This window comes from Poromitra crassiceps (assembly GCF_964638095.1).
Source record: "Poromitra crassiceps genome assembly, chromosome: 20".
Classification (NCBI taxonomy): domain Eukaryota; kingdom Metazoa; phylum Chordata; class Actinopteri; order Beryciformes; family Melamphaidae; genus Poromitra; species Poromitra crassiceps.
In genome coordinates, this window is record NC_139637.1 from 19,485,086 (window position 1) to 19,500,682 (window position 15,597).

Sequence of the window (15,597 nt, forward strand, 5' to 3'; positions counted from 1 at the left end):
AAATTTGATTTTTTTTTGAAAAAAGAGTGATATCACTCAGGCTGATGACATCACTCACTGATAACATCACAATTGCACGAGTGACATCAGTGATGACAGCACTGATGACATCACTCACCGGTCAAGTCATAAACCAATTTGCTCACCTCTTTGCAGTGTCTTTTCTATTTTGTAACACCGGTGGTCGTCCTTTAATGGGAATTGCTTCAGGGATTGCTCGAGATGATTCCACGTCCGCCGGGAAGAGGGCGATAGAGGAGAAACTGAAGCAGGAGCAGGAGACATTGTCATTCATCAGGGAGAATCTGAAGAAGAGTGATCGGCTGACTATGGGAATGGTGTCGATCTTGTCTTCGTTTGAGAGTCGCCTGATGCGGCTGGAGAGCGCCATCATCCCGATCCACAAGCAGACGGAGAACCTGCAGCGGCTGCAGGAGAACGTGGACAAAACCCTCTCCTGCATGGATCAGGTCATCAGCTACTACCAGGTGGCCGAGGACACCGACACGATCATTAGAGACGGACCGACAGGCAGACTGGATGAATATCTTGCATGTATGGCTCAAATCCAGAAAGCAGTGGAATACTTCCAGGACAACAATCCTGACAGTCCAGAACTCAACACAGTGAAGGCACGCTTTGAGCAGGGGAACGAGCTGCTGGAGACCGAGTTCCGCAGCCTGCTTACTACATACAGCAAGCCAGTCCCTCCCATCCTCATCCTGGATGCCATCAGTATGGATGAGGAGCTGGAGGTGCAGGTGATACTCGGACATCTGCCCGAGGCCGTAGCCCAGGACATCATCTGCATCTCTGGCTGGCTGGTGGAATATGGACGCAACCAGGACTTCATGAACGTGTACCTCCAGATCAGGTCCAGCCAACTGGATCACTCCATCAAAAGCCTGAAGGATCACCTCTGCAAGAACAGCGCCTCCTCTGGGATCCTCTACTCACACACACCAACCAAAAAGGCTTGCAAGCGACCAGGTTACGATCACGACCTGCGGGTCAAACAGCACCACTCTGATGCCCCGAACGAGACGCATGGGACCGCAGCAGGGAAGGCTGATGTCCTTGACGACATCGAGATCAACTCCTACATCCACTGTATCAGTGCCTTTGTCAAGCTGGCCCGGAGCGAGTACGCTCTCCTGACGGAGATCATCCCTGAGCATCACCAGAAGAAAACCTTTGACTCCCTCGTTCAGGAGGCGCTGGGCAACCTGATGCTGGAGGGAGACAACATGGTGTCAGCGGCTTGCAGGGCCATCGTGCACCACGACTACTCCGCCGTCCACACCATCTTCCCTCTCCTCAGACATCTGAAGATGTCCAAGTCTGACTTTGACTCGACGCTCCAAGAAACAGCAGCAAGCACCAAGAACAAACTGCCCACGCTCATCTCCTCTATGGAAACTATTGGAGCCAAAGCTCTGGAGGAATTTGCAGACAGTATCAAGAATGATCCTAAGGAGTACAATATGCCTAAAGATGGAACAGTCCACGAACTGACTAGCAATAGCATGCTGTTCCTACAGCAGCTGCTGGACGTCCACGAGACGGCTGGAGCCACGCTGGCCTCTCAAGAGACACGTTTGTCAGCGAGCAGCTACAGCTCAGAGTTCAGCAGAAGGCTTCTCAGCACCTATATATGCAAGGTGTTGGGGAATGTACAGCTGAATCTTCTCAGCAAATCCAATGTGTACGAGGATTCTGCTCTGAGTGCCATCTTCCTACACAACAACTACAACTACATCCTCAAGTCCCTGGAGAAGTCTGGTCTGATCCAGCTGGTAATGGTGAAGGCTGAGAGTTCATACAGAGAGCTTATAGAGCAGCAGATCCAAATGTACCAGTGCAGTTGGTTGAAGGTCACCGAGCACCTGACAGAGAGGAGCATGCCTGTCTTCCAGCCTGGAACCAAGCTGAAAGACAAAGAGCGACAGATTATCAAAGATAAATTTAAGGGCTTCAACAGCGGGTTGGAGGAGCTGTGTAAGATCCATAAGGTGTGGGCCGTCCCAGACAAGGAGCAGCGCCACTTCATCCGCCAGGCCCAGAAGAAAGTGGTGTGCGATGCATACAGGATGTTCCTACACAGATGTGCCAACATCACGTTCACCAAGAACCCTGAGAAGTACCACAAGTATCGCCCGGAGGACGTGGAAGAGATGATCGAGAGGGTGTTCGACACCTCAGCCTGAGCTGCACTTTATACACCCTGAAAATACATTTGTGGGGATATCTTTTAAGGGAAAAAAAATCCCACTCACTTAATACAAAAAGGGCATTTTGGCTATTTTCGGGGTTTTCTCCCAGTATAGAGATTTTTGGCACACATCCCAAGTTGTTCACAGGGGTCATATTCGTCTATAACAGTTGAGATATTATCTCCTAACTGAAGTGCATATATTTCTGAGCCAGGGCCTCTACTAGAGTGGTTCTCAAATCTTTTCACATGAGGGACCCCTAAACTAACAAAGATTAGACCACGGACCCCCATTTGATAGGATTTTGTCCCACGGTCCCCCGTATGATAATAAGATTGATGCTTTTAGATGTTTTATTACAGAAAGTGTCTAAAACCCCTGACCAAACTATTGTCTTACTCATGAATGGAATTATAGTGAAAATAAATGACCCCCCTTTTGGCTGGGCACACATCCCAAATTGTTCACAGGAGTCATATTACGGTAGGATAACAGTTGAGATATTCTCTCCTAAATGAAATGCAGACATATCTGAGCCAGGTCCTATATAGAGTAGAGTCTGTAGGACCATATGACTAAAATCCACTGGTCTCACTGAGGGACATGCAGCATGAATCAATCAATAAATTAATCAATCAATCAATCAATAAACTGCAAAAAACATTTCTCTTTCACTCCCTCTCCCTCACTCATGCACGCACGCACATACACACACACACACATGCGCGCGCGCACGCACACCATTCCTTCTGCGGTGGGCACTGTCCGTGGTGCTGAAATGACAAGAGAAGAATTAAGTCTCCCCCTCTCTCACAGAGTTTGCAGCTTATTGTTCACGCGAGTGAAAGATGCAACCAGTGAACAAACAAGTCAATCAACTTAACTCAATGTATCTCTCTCTCTCTCTCTCTCTCTCGCTTCCTCTCTCTCTCTCTCTCTATCTCTCTCTCTCTCTCTCTCTCTCTCTCTCGCTTCCTCTCTCTCTCTCTCTCTCTATCTCTCTCTCTCTCTCTCTCTCTCTCTCTCTCGCTTCCTCTCTCTCTCTCTCTCTTTCTTCGCCCCACAAGATTGGTTTTCCAGATGAACGGAGAAATAGCTCATTAACATTTCCCGTACCGTGAGATACTGAGAATGACAAACGCACACACACACACACACACACACACACACACACACACACACACACACACACACACACAGACGGGACGGAACCATTGTCTGACCTGCATAATTACCTCTGGTTTGCAATTTGTCCCCGACACCAACAACTATTTGCTCCCCTGTGAAGGGATAAAAGTTCACCTCAATCGGTTTGGTAATGACAAACAAAGGGAAAACACCATCTTAATTACTTGATCATAGATTGACTTGAGTAGAATTACTTTGGTAGTTGGTTGTTGTTGAGAGACTCTGTCTGTCTGTGAGGAGTGGTTATAGGGCGCCAGCCGGACTGTTGGTCTGAATCTAAACAAGTCTGGCTTGGATTCAAGGTGTGTGGCCTCATAAGAGGTCAAACTCTCCATATGCCAGGAGAATGATGGAGTGGTGAGTGTGTGAGACAGAGAGAGAGAGAGAGAGAGTGATAGAGAGAGAGAGAGAGTATATTTACACTCATAGCGAGACTTGTAGTGGCCTCTCTTGTACTCAGGCGAGGACATGAGAGCGTCTATCTCCGGTGGGTTTGAGTGTGTAATGGAGGGGAGTGTTGATACGGACAGACCCAACACTCTGGCATTCTCCCTCCGGCTCAGTCGTGTGCACGCAAGGATTTACAAGCTCTGCTGAATGTGTGCAAATATAGTGCCAGAATGAAAGTTGAAGATCATTTCTGTAGTTGATATACATTGTTTTCTGGGACCTACCGGTAAATATCTCTCTGATATCAGTTCAAAACCGTTTCCAAGGATGAATTTTCATTTTTGTATCTTGCCATACTAATAAATTATATTGAGAATGCTTTTGGCTGATTTGGATTGACGTTGAAAAATGTCCACGATCACTGTTCGTCAAATGTGTGTAGCCCGCTGTATTCTATCGCTTTAACTTAGAGGAGAGACAGAGAGACAAGGTCAGACGCAATAAAAAAGACGTCCTCCCTGAGTGTGTTCACACACACGCTCAGTATTCTGAAGAACAGCTCAAGTCAAGGTCCTACAACCTCAACACGCTCCTTAAGATCTCCATGTCACTGTCCATATGAATCAAGAGGAGATTCAAAATATTCCCATGGAAACTGAAGTTGTGCAGGCTGGCTGCACAAATCAGTATTTTGCCCAGGCTTCTCTGTCCATAATGCCCCTGTGTATCTTTTTCAATGTTCTGCTAATTGGGAGAAGAGATAGTACAGGTCATTGCAATTGAGGTCACACTTGTTTGAGGTTGAAATGTCCCGATTCAAATACAGAACGCTGGAGTGTACTGAATAATGACAGCACATAGTGGGCAATTGGAAGTCAGTGTGTGGATATTGGTCAAAGGGGTTCATATAATTTCCTGCATTTTATAATTCTGTGACACTTTTGGTTGAGGGTTGAATAGAGGGAAATTGCCACTAATATAACTCTGCACATGCAAGTACACTGACAGGAGTATTATGACTACTGAGTGGGACAGGTGTGGTTTCACATTGGGGCTTAGCTCCACCTAGTGGTCAGCATCCCACTTCTTACTATAGAATGAAGGAAGCTATGTATGTCTGTCTGTCGGTCCTCTCTGAATGGCATAGGCAGGGACAAAGCCAATTTTTCAGTTTTCTTACATTTAAGCTGTTCATGAGAAGTTTACCCGCATACATTTGCATAAATCGCTGATGATGTCACTTAAGCAGTCAGTCATGTCACATTGTGATGGCACTGTTGACATTGTGACATCATCGGTACAGAGTTAGTGTGCAGTTTGTGAACAAAACTTTAGCATCACACACGTAAGCACACATGGGGGTTGATGACAACACTGTTGACATCACTCACTGATGACATGATGTCAGAGATTATTTGGCCTGCAGAGGCTAATTGTCACTCAGTCATGTCATAATGGTGTGATGTCATAATGTTATGACATCAGTCACTTATCCTATGTTTTGAAGAAAAACACGTGTAATATTTGGCGTGTGTATCAAAAATGCTAACCAATAGACAAATTAGCAAAAAGAAAAAGTGTTATGAAAAAGACATCGGTTGATAAGCCCTGAGAAAGGTAGAGTGGGTCAATTTACCACGAATAATGCATTATAATTATTATAAACAAAATGTGGCATTGAGCGTTGATGACGTCATAGACATTGCCACTGTGACATCATCAGTGATGACATTATGTCAGAGACATTTTTGACATAATCAGTGATGTCACAAATCCTTCCGTGCCGAGGCTGTAAGTAGGAACAGCAACATGCTTAACAAGACTGTGTCATATTGTATTTGCAACAACTTTAACGTCAGAGAAGTAAAATAACTTTCTAATCGGAATAAATTAGCTAACTTGCTAACGAGGATGGATAAACCAATTAGTGCTGTGGAAAATCGCGCCATGGAGATCACTAGAGGTAGTTTGGATGATATTTTCCAACCTGCATCGAGTGAGCTAACAGGTAGCCGGTGGTCTAGTGTGTCCCTGCCTCACGGTGACAGAACTTCTTGCGATACGCCATTGCCGTTTGTTGTTTTGACCAACGACGCCGCCGCCGATATTCAGGTCCAGAGGAGCTCGAACCCAAACATCAACTCCTCAAGTGACCAAGGTCAGTACCATGCAGATGATGACGAGAAGGGAGATTCTAAACTGCAGGAAGCCACTGAGGAGATGAGAAGACTTGAAGAAGTCCTGGCTGTGCAGACGTGCGCAGAAAAAGAAGTCAAGCATCAAAGAAAGGAACTTAAGCTGAAACTCTGGCAAGAATTATTGAATAAGCCCAAATGCGGCTCTGAATGTGAAAACCCCAAATCAACTGGGCGTAGTCTTCGAATCAGCTGTCTATCTCCACATGAAGCTATGAACACAAGACTGTTGCTGGCTCTGGATTCAGCACACAGCAGCACGGCCAAAGAGGAGGCTGACTTCATGCCTGTGTTTGGATCTCAAGTTCCTGAACGAGGAGGGTATGCTAGAGACAAAGACACGGAGCAAAGTGAAAAGAAGCGGGCCGGCACGATGGAGTCATTTGAAGCGGGCCACGAGAAGACGGGCCAAGAGCGATCCGAAAGCAGCCACTGTGGCGCTTCCAAGGAGAAGAATAAAGAAGAAAACGTTGTGAAGAAAGATCTTGAGCTGGCCAGTGGCACGGGGGACCAAGTCCTCATGATCCAGGCAGAGCGAGAGCGTCTGGCCGAGCTCCTCAGAGAGGTGGAGGAAGAGGACGGTGCCAGAGGCGCAGACAGCGAGGACATGCAACATATATCGCTCCTGACAGGCCAGGGCTACAGCCCAGAACCATCGCACCTGACAGGCCAGGGCTACAGCCCAGAACCATCGCACCTGACAGGCCAGGGCTACAGCCCAGAACCATCGCACCTGACAGGCCAGGGCTACAGCCCAGAACCATCGCACCTGACAGGCCAGGGCTACAGCCCAGAACCATCGCACCTGACAGGCCAGGGCTACAGCCCAGAACCATCGCACCTGACAGGCCAGGGCTACAGCCCAGAACCATCGCACCTGACAGGCCAGGGCTACAGCCCAGAACCATCGCACCTGACAGGCCAGGGCTACAGCCCAGAACCATCGCACCTGACAGGCCAGGGCTACAGCCCAGAACCATCGCACCTGACAGGCCAGGGCTACAGCCCAGAACCATCGCACCTGACAGGCCAGGGCTACAGCCCAGAACCATCGCACCTGCAGCAGCTGATTAACATCGACACCAGAATCCGCCTTCTCCTTCCCGCGGAAGAATTTCTCTCGGTGCAAAGCTCCTACACAAACCTCAGCGTGTCTCAGGGCCGCGGCTCAGAAGCTGGCTGGGAACTCGACGGGGACCTGCTGCAGCCCGGCGAGAAGGTCCTGCAGGATAAGGAGAGGAGAGGGCAGGAGAGACGTCTCCAAGAGATCCAACAGCAGCTGGAGATCCTGGGCCAGGGCCATGAAGAGAACCTGCTGGTGGATGAGTGGAGGAGCCAGGATGTTGAGACGGGGGACACAACACCGTGGGGTCCTGACCCAGACGCAGACGCCCCTCTCTCTGAAGCTGTCCTATCAGAGCTGCTACAAGGTGCGTCCACCAGCAGCTTCAGCAGGCTGGAGAGCGGGGACTGTGTGGAATAAGACCATCAGCATGTGGATGTGTTCGTGTTTCGCTACAAATTATGTTTTTCAGTTCACATTTTGAACCCAGTTAATCCTGAGTGACAGTGTGTAAAGTGTGTGTAAAGCTCTCTATTGGGTGTTCAGAGGTTCTTCTAGGAAACTATAAAGATGTGCTTCATTGTAGATACATGTTATATACCCTAGCTTACATCATACAGAATGCACATTCAGGCTTCTTACAACTTACCAATATTGCAGAAATAATTTTGATTGCAGTGTTTGTTCATCAAACAGATCCTGACCTGCTAGAACACCCCCCCCCCCCCCCCCACACACACACACACACACACACACACCCGCACACACACCCTTTCATTTTAAAGGTGCTATCCTATTTACCGTACACACTCAATTCCCTTTTCTGGCTTCTGATAGCACATTCAATGGTGGCTTGGCGCCACCTAGAGGCTGGTCAGTGAGAGGGAGAGAGAATGTAGTATTTTGCCAATGCATGGATCCTACATTCAAACAAGTAAAGCAAATGACATTGGTTGCGATTGTGAGGCTGAAACCCCATGTTGTGAAAACATGTAACACTGCTTGCTGTCTGTCCCAAGGTTTTTTTTTAACCATATTATTGGCACTGGTGGCGGGCACAAGTGAGCATACACCTTTTTTAGTGCTGCTCTATTTTAAATGAGAAATGATGTCGCCATGTGCGCAGCAATGTTTGCAAACCAAAATGTTTAACTTTTGCATTTCAAATGTATATGGGCTACAACTGTATGAGTGTGTGTTTGAGTGTGATGCCTGTATGCCTTTGATGTTCAGCGGCGTCATAAAAGAATATCAAGGCAGCCCAGAGAGATACAAAGGAGCAGAGGCGAGTCGTGACTCGACAGTTGTCATGGAAACACATCCCTTGCATACAGCCTTCTCCTTCTGATGCAAAGTGGGGTGTTGGTGCTACACAACGTTATGCATGATTACTGATTCAAGCAATAGGCAATTGAAATTGAATCCAGTGTTTTTAGTACTGTTTTAGATTTGAGCATGCTTTGTTTTTTAAATCAGGAACCTCTGTTTCTGTTCAGTGCAGAAATGCATCAGTTATTCTAGTCCCTATTTTTATCCCCACTTTCTACTATCATTAGGAACACACACACACACACACCGCATGAAAAAAAAAATCAAGACACAGCAATCTGTTCAACTTTTGTTTTTAGAAAACACATGACATCTTCAGAAACATCGCATTTAAAAAAGAAAATCATTGATTTCAGGTCCACTTCTTTCCTTTAAAAAAAGAAACAGGAAAACAAGAGTACCCCCAAAAATAATAATGATAATAATAAAGAATCATTAATAGAGAATTGTCTTCCAAAGCTTGGGGGGGGGGGGGGTCGATCAAACGGTACAAATATGCAGGACTGCATTGACACACTCACATGAAGATCGCCCTCCTCGAGGATAACTGATGAACAAACATTTTGAGCCAATGGACGAGCAGGGAAGTCTTGGCAACATACCAACACGGGCAACATACAGGAAGTTGTCAAATTGTGTTTCCTGTCACATAAACAATGAGGAGGACGGCCGGGGGTCTTTTATTTTGGAGTAAGGACGATGGGAGAGCCAGTCAGAAATCACTGACTGAATCTGCACACAGTACTTGAAGATGTATCGAGTGAATGCGGAAAACAAAAATACGAGTGGTGTTAATCTGAGTATAAATAAATTATTTGTATAAATAATGATACAAAATAAAAATACAAGAGTTGTTGTTGGACAATGCTGCTTTGGCACACTCACTGACTTACAGTACTACGATTATTAGGTCCGAAAAACAGCGCGGGCTTTGTTTATACTGCGTGCCAATTGTGCGTTGTCCTTGGCAGGTCCGACTTACATGCTGCTTCCCAGAATACATCTCTCTCTCTCATTGTGTTAACAGCTGTTTTACATGCTGCTTCCCAGAATGTATCTCTCTCTCATCGTGTTAACAGCTGTTTTACATGCTGCTTACCAGAATGCATCTCTCTCTCATTGTGTTAACAGCTGTTTTACATGCTGCTTCCCAGAATGCATCTCTCTCTCATTGTGTTAACAGCTGTTTTACATGCTGCTTCCCAGAATACATCTCTCTCTCATCGTGTTAACAGCTGTTTTACATGCTGCTTCCCAGAATACATCTCTCTCTCATTGTGTTAACAGCTGTTTTACATGCTGCTTCCCAGAATACATCTCTCTCTCATTGTGTTAACAGCTGTTTTACATGCTGCTTCCCAGAATGCATCTCTCTCTCATCGTGTTAACAGCTGTTTTACATGCTGCTTCCCAGAATACATCTCTCTCTCTCATTGTGTTAACAGCTGTTTTACATGCTGCCTCCCAGAATGCATCTCTCTCTCTCATCATGTTAACAGCTGTTTTACATGCTGCTTCCCAGAATACATCTCTCTCTCATCGTGTTAACAGCTGTTTTACATGCTGCTTCCCAGAATACATCTCTCTCTCTCATTGTGTTAACAGCTGTTTTACATGCTGCCTCCCAGAATACATCTCTCTCTCATTGTGTTAACAGCTGTTTTACATGCTGCTTCCCAGAATACATCTCTCTCATTGTGTTAACAGCTGTTTTACATGCTGCTTCCCAGAATGCATCTCTCTCTCATTGTGTTAACAGCTGTTTTACATGCTGCTTCCCAGAATACATCTCTCTCTCATCATGTTAACAGCTGTTTTACATGCTGCTTCCCAGAATACATCTCTCTCTCTCTCATTGTGTTAACAGCTGTTTTACATGCTGCCTCCCAGAATGCATCTCTCTCTCTCATCATGTTAACAGCTGTTTTACATGCTGCTTCCCAGAATACATCTCTCTCTCATCGTGTTAACAGCTGTTTTACATGCTGCTTCCCAGAATACATCTCTCTCTCTCATTGTGTTAACAGCTGTTTTACATGCTGCCTCCCAGAATACATCTCTCTCTCATTGTGTTAACAGCTGTTTTACATGCTGCTTCCCAGAATACATCTCTCTCATTGTGTTAACAGCTGTTTTACATGCTGCTTCCCAGAATACATCTCTCTCTCTCATTGTGTTAACAGCTGTTTTACATGCTGCTTCCCAGAATACATCTCTCTCTCATTGTGTTAACAGCTGTTTTACATGCTGCTTCCCAGAATACATCTCTCTCTCATCATGTTAACAGCTGTTTTACATGCTGCTTCCCAGAATACATCTCTCTCTCATTGTGTTAACAGCTGTTTTACATGCTGCTTCCCAGAATACATCTCTCTCTCATTGTGTTAACAGCTGTTTTACATGCTGCTTCCCAGAATGCATCTCTCTCTCATCGTGTTAACAGCTGTTTTACATGCTGCTTCCCAGAATACATCTCTCTCTCATTGTGTTAACAGCTGTTTTACATGCTGCTTCCCAGAATGCATCTCTCTCTCATCGTGTTAACAGCTGTTTTACATGCTGCTTCCCAGAATACATCTCTCTCTCTCATTGTGTTAACAGCTGTTTTACATGCTGCTTCCCAGAATACATCTCTCTCTCATTGTGTTAACAGCTGTTTTACATGCTGCTTCCCAGAATACATCTCTCTCTCTCATTGTGTTAACAGCTGTTTTACATGCTGCTTCCCAGAATGCATCTCTCTCTCATCGTGTTAACAGCTGTTTTACATGCTGCTTCCCAGAATACATCTCTCTCTCTCATCGTGTTAACACCTGTTTTACATGCTGCTTCCCAGAATACATCTCTCTCTCTCATCATGTTAACAGCTGTTTTACATGCTGCTTCCCAGAATGCATCTCTCTCTCATCGTGTTAACAGCTGTTTTACATGCTGCTTCCCAGAATGCATCTCTCTCTCATCGTGTTAACAGCTGTTTTACATGCTGCTTCCCAGAATGCATCTCTCTCTCATCATGTTAACAGCTGTTTTACATGCTGCTTCCCAGAATACATCTCTCTCTCATTGTGTTAACAGCTGTTTTACATGCTGCTTCCCAGAATACATCTCTCTCTCATCATGTTAACAGCTGTTTTACATGCTGCTTCCCAGAATACATCTCTCTCTCTCATCGTGTTAACAGCTGTTTTACATGCTGCTTCCCAGAATACATCTCTCTCTCTCTCATCGTGTTAACAGCTGTTTTACATGCTGCTTCCCAGAATGCATCTCTCTCTCATCGTGTTAACAGCTGTTTTACATGCTGCTTCCCAGAATACATCTCTCTCATTGTGTTAACAGCTGTTTTACATGCTGCTTCCCAGAATGCATCTCTCTCTCATCGTGTTAACAGCTGTTTTACATGCTGCTTCCCAGAATACATCTCTCTCATTGTGTTAACAGCTGTTTTACATGCTGCTTCCCAGAATACATCTCTCTCATTGTGTTAACAGCTGTTTTACATGCTGCTTCCCAGAATACATCTCTCTCATCGTGTTAACAGCTGTTTTACATGCTGCTTCCCAGAATACATCTCTCTCATTGTGTTAACAGCTGTTTTACATGCTGCTTCCCAGAATGCATCTCTCTCTCATCGTGTTAACAGCTGTTTTACATGCTGCTTCCCAGAATACATCTCTCTCTCATTGTGTTAACAGCTGTTTTACATGCTGCTTCCCAGAATACATCTCTCTCTCATCATGTTAACAGCTGTTTTACATGCTGCTTCCCAGAATACATCTCTCTCTCATCGTGTTAACAGCTGTTTTACATGCTGCTTCCCAGAATACATCTCTCTCTCATCGTGTTAACAGCTGTTTTACATGCTGCTTCCCAGAATGCATCTCTCTCTCTCATCATGTTAACACCTGTTTTACATGCTGCTTCCCAGAATGCATCTCTCTCTCTCATTGTGTTAACAGCTGTTTTACATGCTGCTTCCCAGAATACATCTCTCTCTCATTGTGTTAACAGCTGTTTTACATGCTGCTTCCCAGAATACATCTCTCTCTCATTGTGTTAACACCTGTTTTACATGCTGCTTCCCAGAATACATCTCTCTCTCATCGTGTTAACAGCTGTTTTACATGCTGCTTCCCAGAATACATCTCTCTCTCATCATGTTAACAGCTGTTTTACATGCTGCTTCCCAGAATACATCTCTCTCTCATCGTGTTAACAGCTGTTTTACATGCTGCTTCCCAGAATACATCTCTCTCTCATCGTGTTAACAGCTGTTTTACATGCTGCTTCCCAGAATGCATCTCTCTCTCTCATTGTGTTAACAGCTGTTTTACATGCTGCTTCCCAGAATACATCTCTCTCTCTCATTGTGTTAACAGCTGTTTTACATGCTGCTTCCCAGAATACATCTCTCTCTCATTGTGTTAACAGCTGTATTTTCTAGGCTCAGTGCTATAGCATTTAAAGTGCAGCTATGCGATTTCTATGAATAAGACGCAACAAAGATCTCATGGCCAGCCTCTGGCAATCAAACCAGTCTATATACTGATCGACTTAATATGAGATTTCCCTCATATCTTTGCTCGTTCCTTAGCGACTTGCTATCAAAATACCAGCTGATGATCGGTCATCAATCTTTTGTACATGTGTCCCAAGTGGCTATCAAAAAATACACGTGCTGTTACCATTGTTAAAAATATAGGTGTGCTGATGTAACTGTGATCGCGCTATATTCACATACTGTATAAGTGCCTTTAGATACTCTTGGCTTATGCTCAAAATATGACATGACATGAAGATGAAAATGATCTCTATAGAGCGCCGCAGCCATGACGGATTTTTGTAGGCCAACCCTGGAGGTTCCCTCCTCTGGAAGTCAATGGGGTTTTTGTACGGGGGTTTTGGTTAGAGGCCTGGAATAAAATCTGTGCTTAACAAATGGAAATTACACCTTTGTGGTCGGCAAGATCATCTTCACAACTATTGTGATTTTTGAAGCGTAAATGCGATCGCCAGAAAACGCTTAAAGCAGCTAGGAGCAACTTTTTCGATTGTTATTAAACAGTATAATTACAATATTGATGCATCACATCTTACCTATAATAGTAGCTGAGACCCCAAAGCCGTGTGAATCGGAGATTGCTCCCTTAGATGATTATTAAGTCTGTGTCTGTCTAAACTCGCGTCAACAGGGGGCTCTCTCTCTCTCTCTCCTTACCGCCGGACCGGATAAACGCGGTAGTGAAACCCGGAAGTGAAACGCAGCTGCCTGCCTACCCCGTTCGCGCTGCCTAGCAACATAGCATAAACAATGTGAACGCCACGCATACTCTCGCGAACATCTCTCGTTATATTCTAACAGGTTTTTTGGAAGTTATTTTGTGGTTATGGCCGAAGTGGCTGCTGCAAACCGTTTCATTTCACTTCCTGATCTGCCCTGGCCACAGACAGACTAACACTGGCCGATTCACCTGGGGTTCAAACGAGACTACTCTGCGTTGGTCTCGTCTACTATTAGAGGTAAGATGTGATGCATTGATATTATATTTAGACTGTTTAATAACAATCGAAAAAGTTGCTCGTAGCTGCTTTAACAAAAATATATATATATTTGTGAAGATTATCTTGCTGAACCCAAATGCCTCAGTTTCATAGACTTGTATTAACCGCAGGCCTTATTTCAGGCATTCGTATAAATAAATAAAAACATTGGCGTCGAGACGAGGGAACCAGGCGATGCTAACTTAAGACTCATTCCTGCGGCACTCTACGTGGATTAGTGGCATGGACAACCTGGCATACAAGACCCCGGCTTTTATCTGTGTATTAGTGGCATGGATCACCTGTTATCTGTGGACAGAACATGAAGGAGTGCAACCATCTACCGGTGATGAGGAAAGAACAGAAGGAGCAGACAGATATAAATGCCTTTTTTTCCACAGCGTAAATGCTTCATACACATGGCATACACATGGCATACACATGGCATACACATGGCATACACATGGCATACATACATACAGTACATACACTATACAACACACAAGACCTCAGTGGTTTCCTCGTCTTTTGACAGCGAGAGGACAGCAAGGAGAAGAGGGGAGATGGCCATCGGACTCTTCTCGTTCCGTTGAGGACTTACATTCCAAAAAGTCATTTTGAAAATGATTTGTTCCGCCTGGATCCCAGATCAGATGTCTGTAGAAACACTTGCTAGCTACATAGAAACCTGTGTCACACTGTCCTCTCATTCGCACATGGCATGGCAGGGTGTTTCTCAGGAGGGGCAGGGTGTTCGTAGAACAAGTCAGGGAGGTGTGCGTGTGTGTGTGCGTGTGCGTGTGCGTGTGTGTGTGTGTGTGTGTTAGTGCCGGGCAATATGGACCAAAAATGATATCTCGTATCTATTTTCTACAAAATGGGCTAAATGTTCAGTTGATGGAAGCCAAAGCCACATGTGACGTGAGATGTCAAAATGACTTTTATTAAAGTCAAGCTGAAACTGTTTTGCACAGTAGCTATGTAAAACAGGGTAGAGAGGCGGGGCATAGCGTGTGGAGCAGTTTAATTGGACCGTTGAAAAGTGGGCGTGCCCAGGATGAGGGAGAAGAAGATTCCAAGGAGGCAACATGGCTGCTTACATGGGCACTTTTCTAGCACTTAATATATAGACCCTTCTCACAGGGGCCATTTTGTGTCGAAACGGCAGGGTAAACACAGGTGCAAGCAAAACACTAATGAGGGTTTCCAACTTCCATGATGGGAATTTGGAAACCCTCATTAGTGTTTTGTTTGCACCTGTTTATTCTGCCTTTTCGACACAAAATGGCCCCCGTGAAAAGGGTCCATTGTTAAGTTGAGCTGATTTTTTTTTTTTTTTTTTTTTTTTACTATTTTAGATCACATCCCTGGTAGTGCACCTATTTAACAATGTATGCATACATAAAAATACATCACAAAAATCAAATTTATTTGTTTTTTCACATCAAAAGTCAACCATGCTGAGTTCATTCATAACGATATCTACAGTCTGCTGACGTCAGGTAGTACTATCAAATTTCAACCCCATTTCAACCAATAATATCATGACTGCCATGATTATTATTATGGTTGAAATTTGATAGTACAGCTGACATAAGCACACTGTAGATTTCATTATGAATGAAGAGAACATGGTTGGCTTTTGATGTGAAAAACCCAAAGAAATAGGATTGGATTT

At 44.8% G+C, this 15,597-nt stretch overlaps 1 protein-coding gene and 1 pseudogene across 2 annotated transcripts; both read left to right on the forward strand.

The window, feature by feature from the left end:
- The first annotated feature begins 335 nt into the window (after positions 1 to 335).
- LOC310795085 (exocyst complex component 7 pseudogene) lies at positions 336 to 2,207 on the forward strand (annotated as a pseudogene). The gene has a single exon. The product of its transcript is annotated as an exocyst complex component 7 pseudogene (transcript).
- A 3,531-nt stretch (positions 2,208 to 5,738) lies between these two features.
- On the forward strand, positions 5,739 to 7,469 carry LOC310794926 (fibrous sheath-interacting protein 1-like; the record flags this gene model as incomplete). Its single annotated transcript, XM_083656959.1, has 2 exons — positions 5,739 to 6,618; positions 7,015 to 7,469. 2 exons carry the CDS (start codon positions 5,739 to 5,741, stop codon positions 7,467 to 7,469), a joined length of 1,335 nt encoding a protein of 444 aa, XP_083513085.1.
- Between the last annotated feature and the right edge of the window lie 8,128 nt (positions 7,470 to 15,597).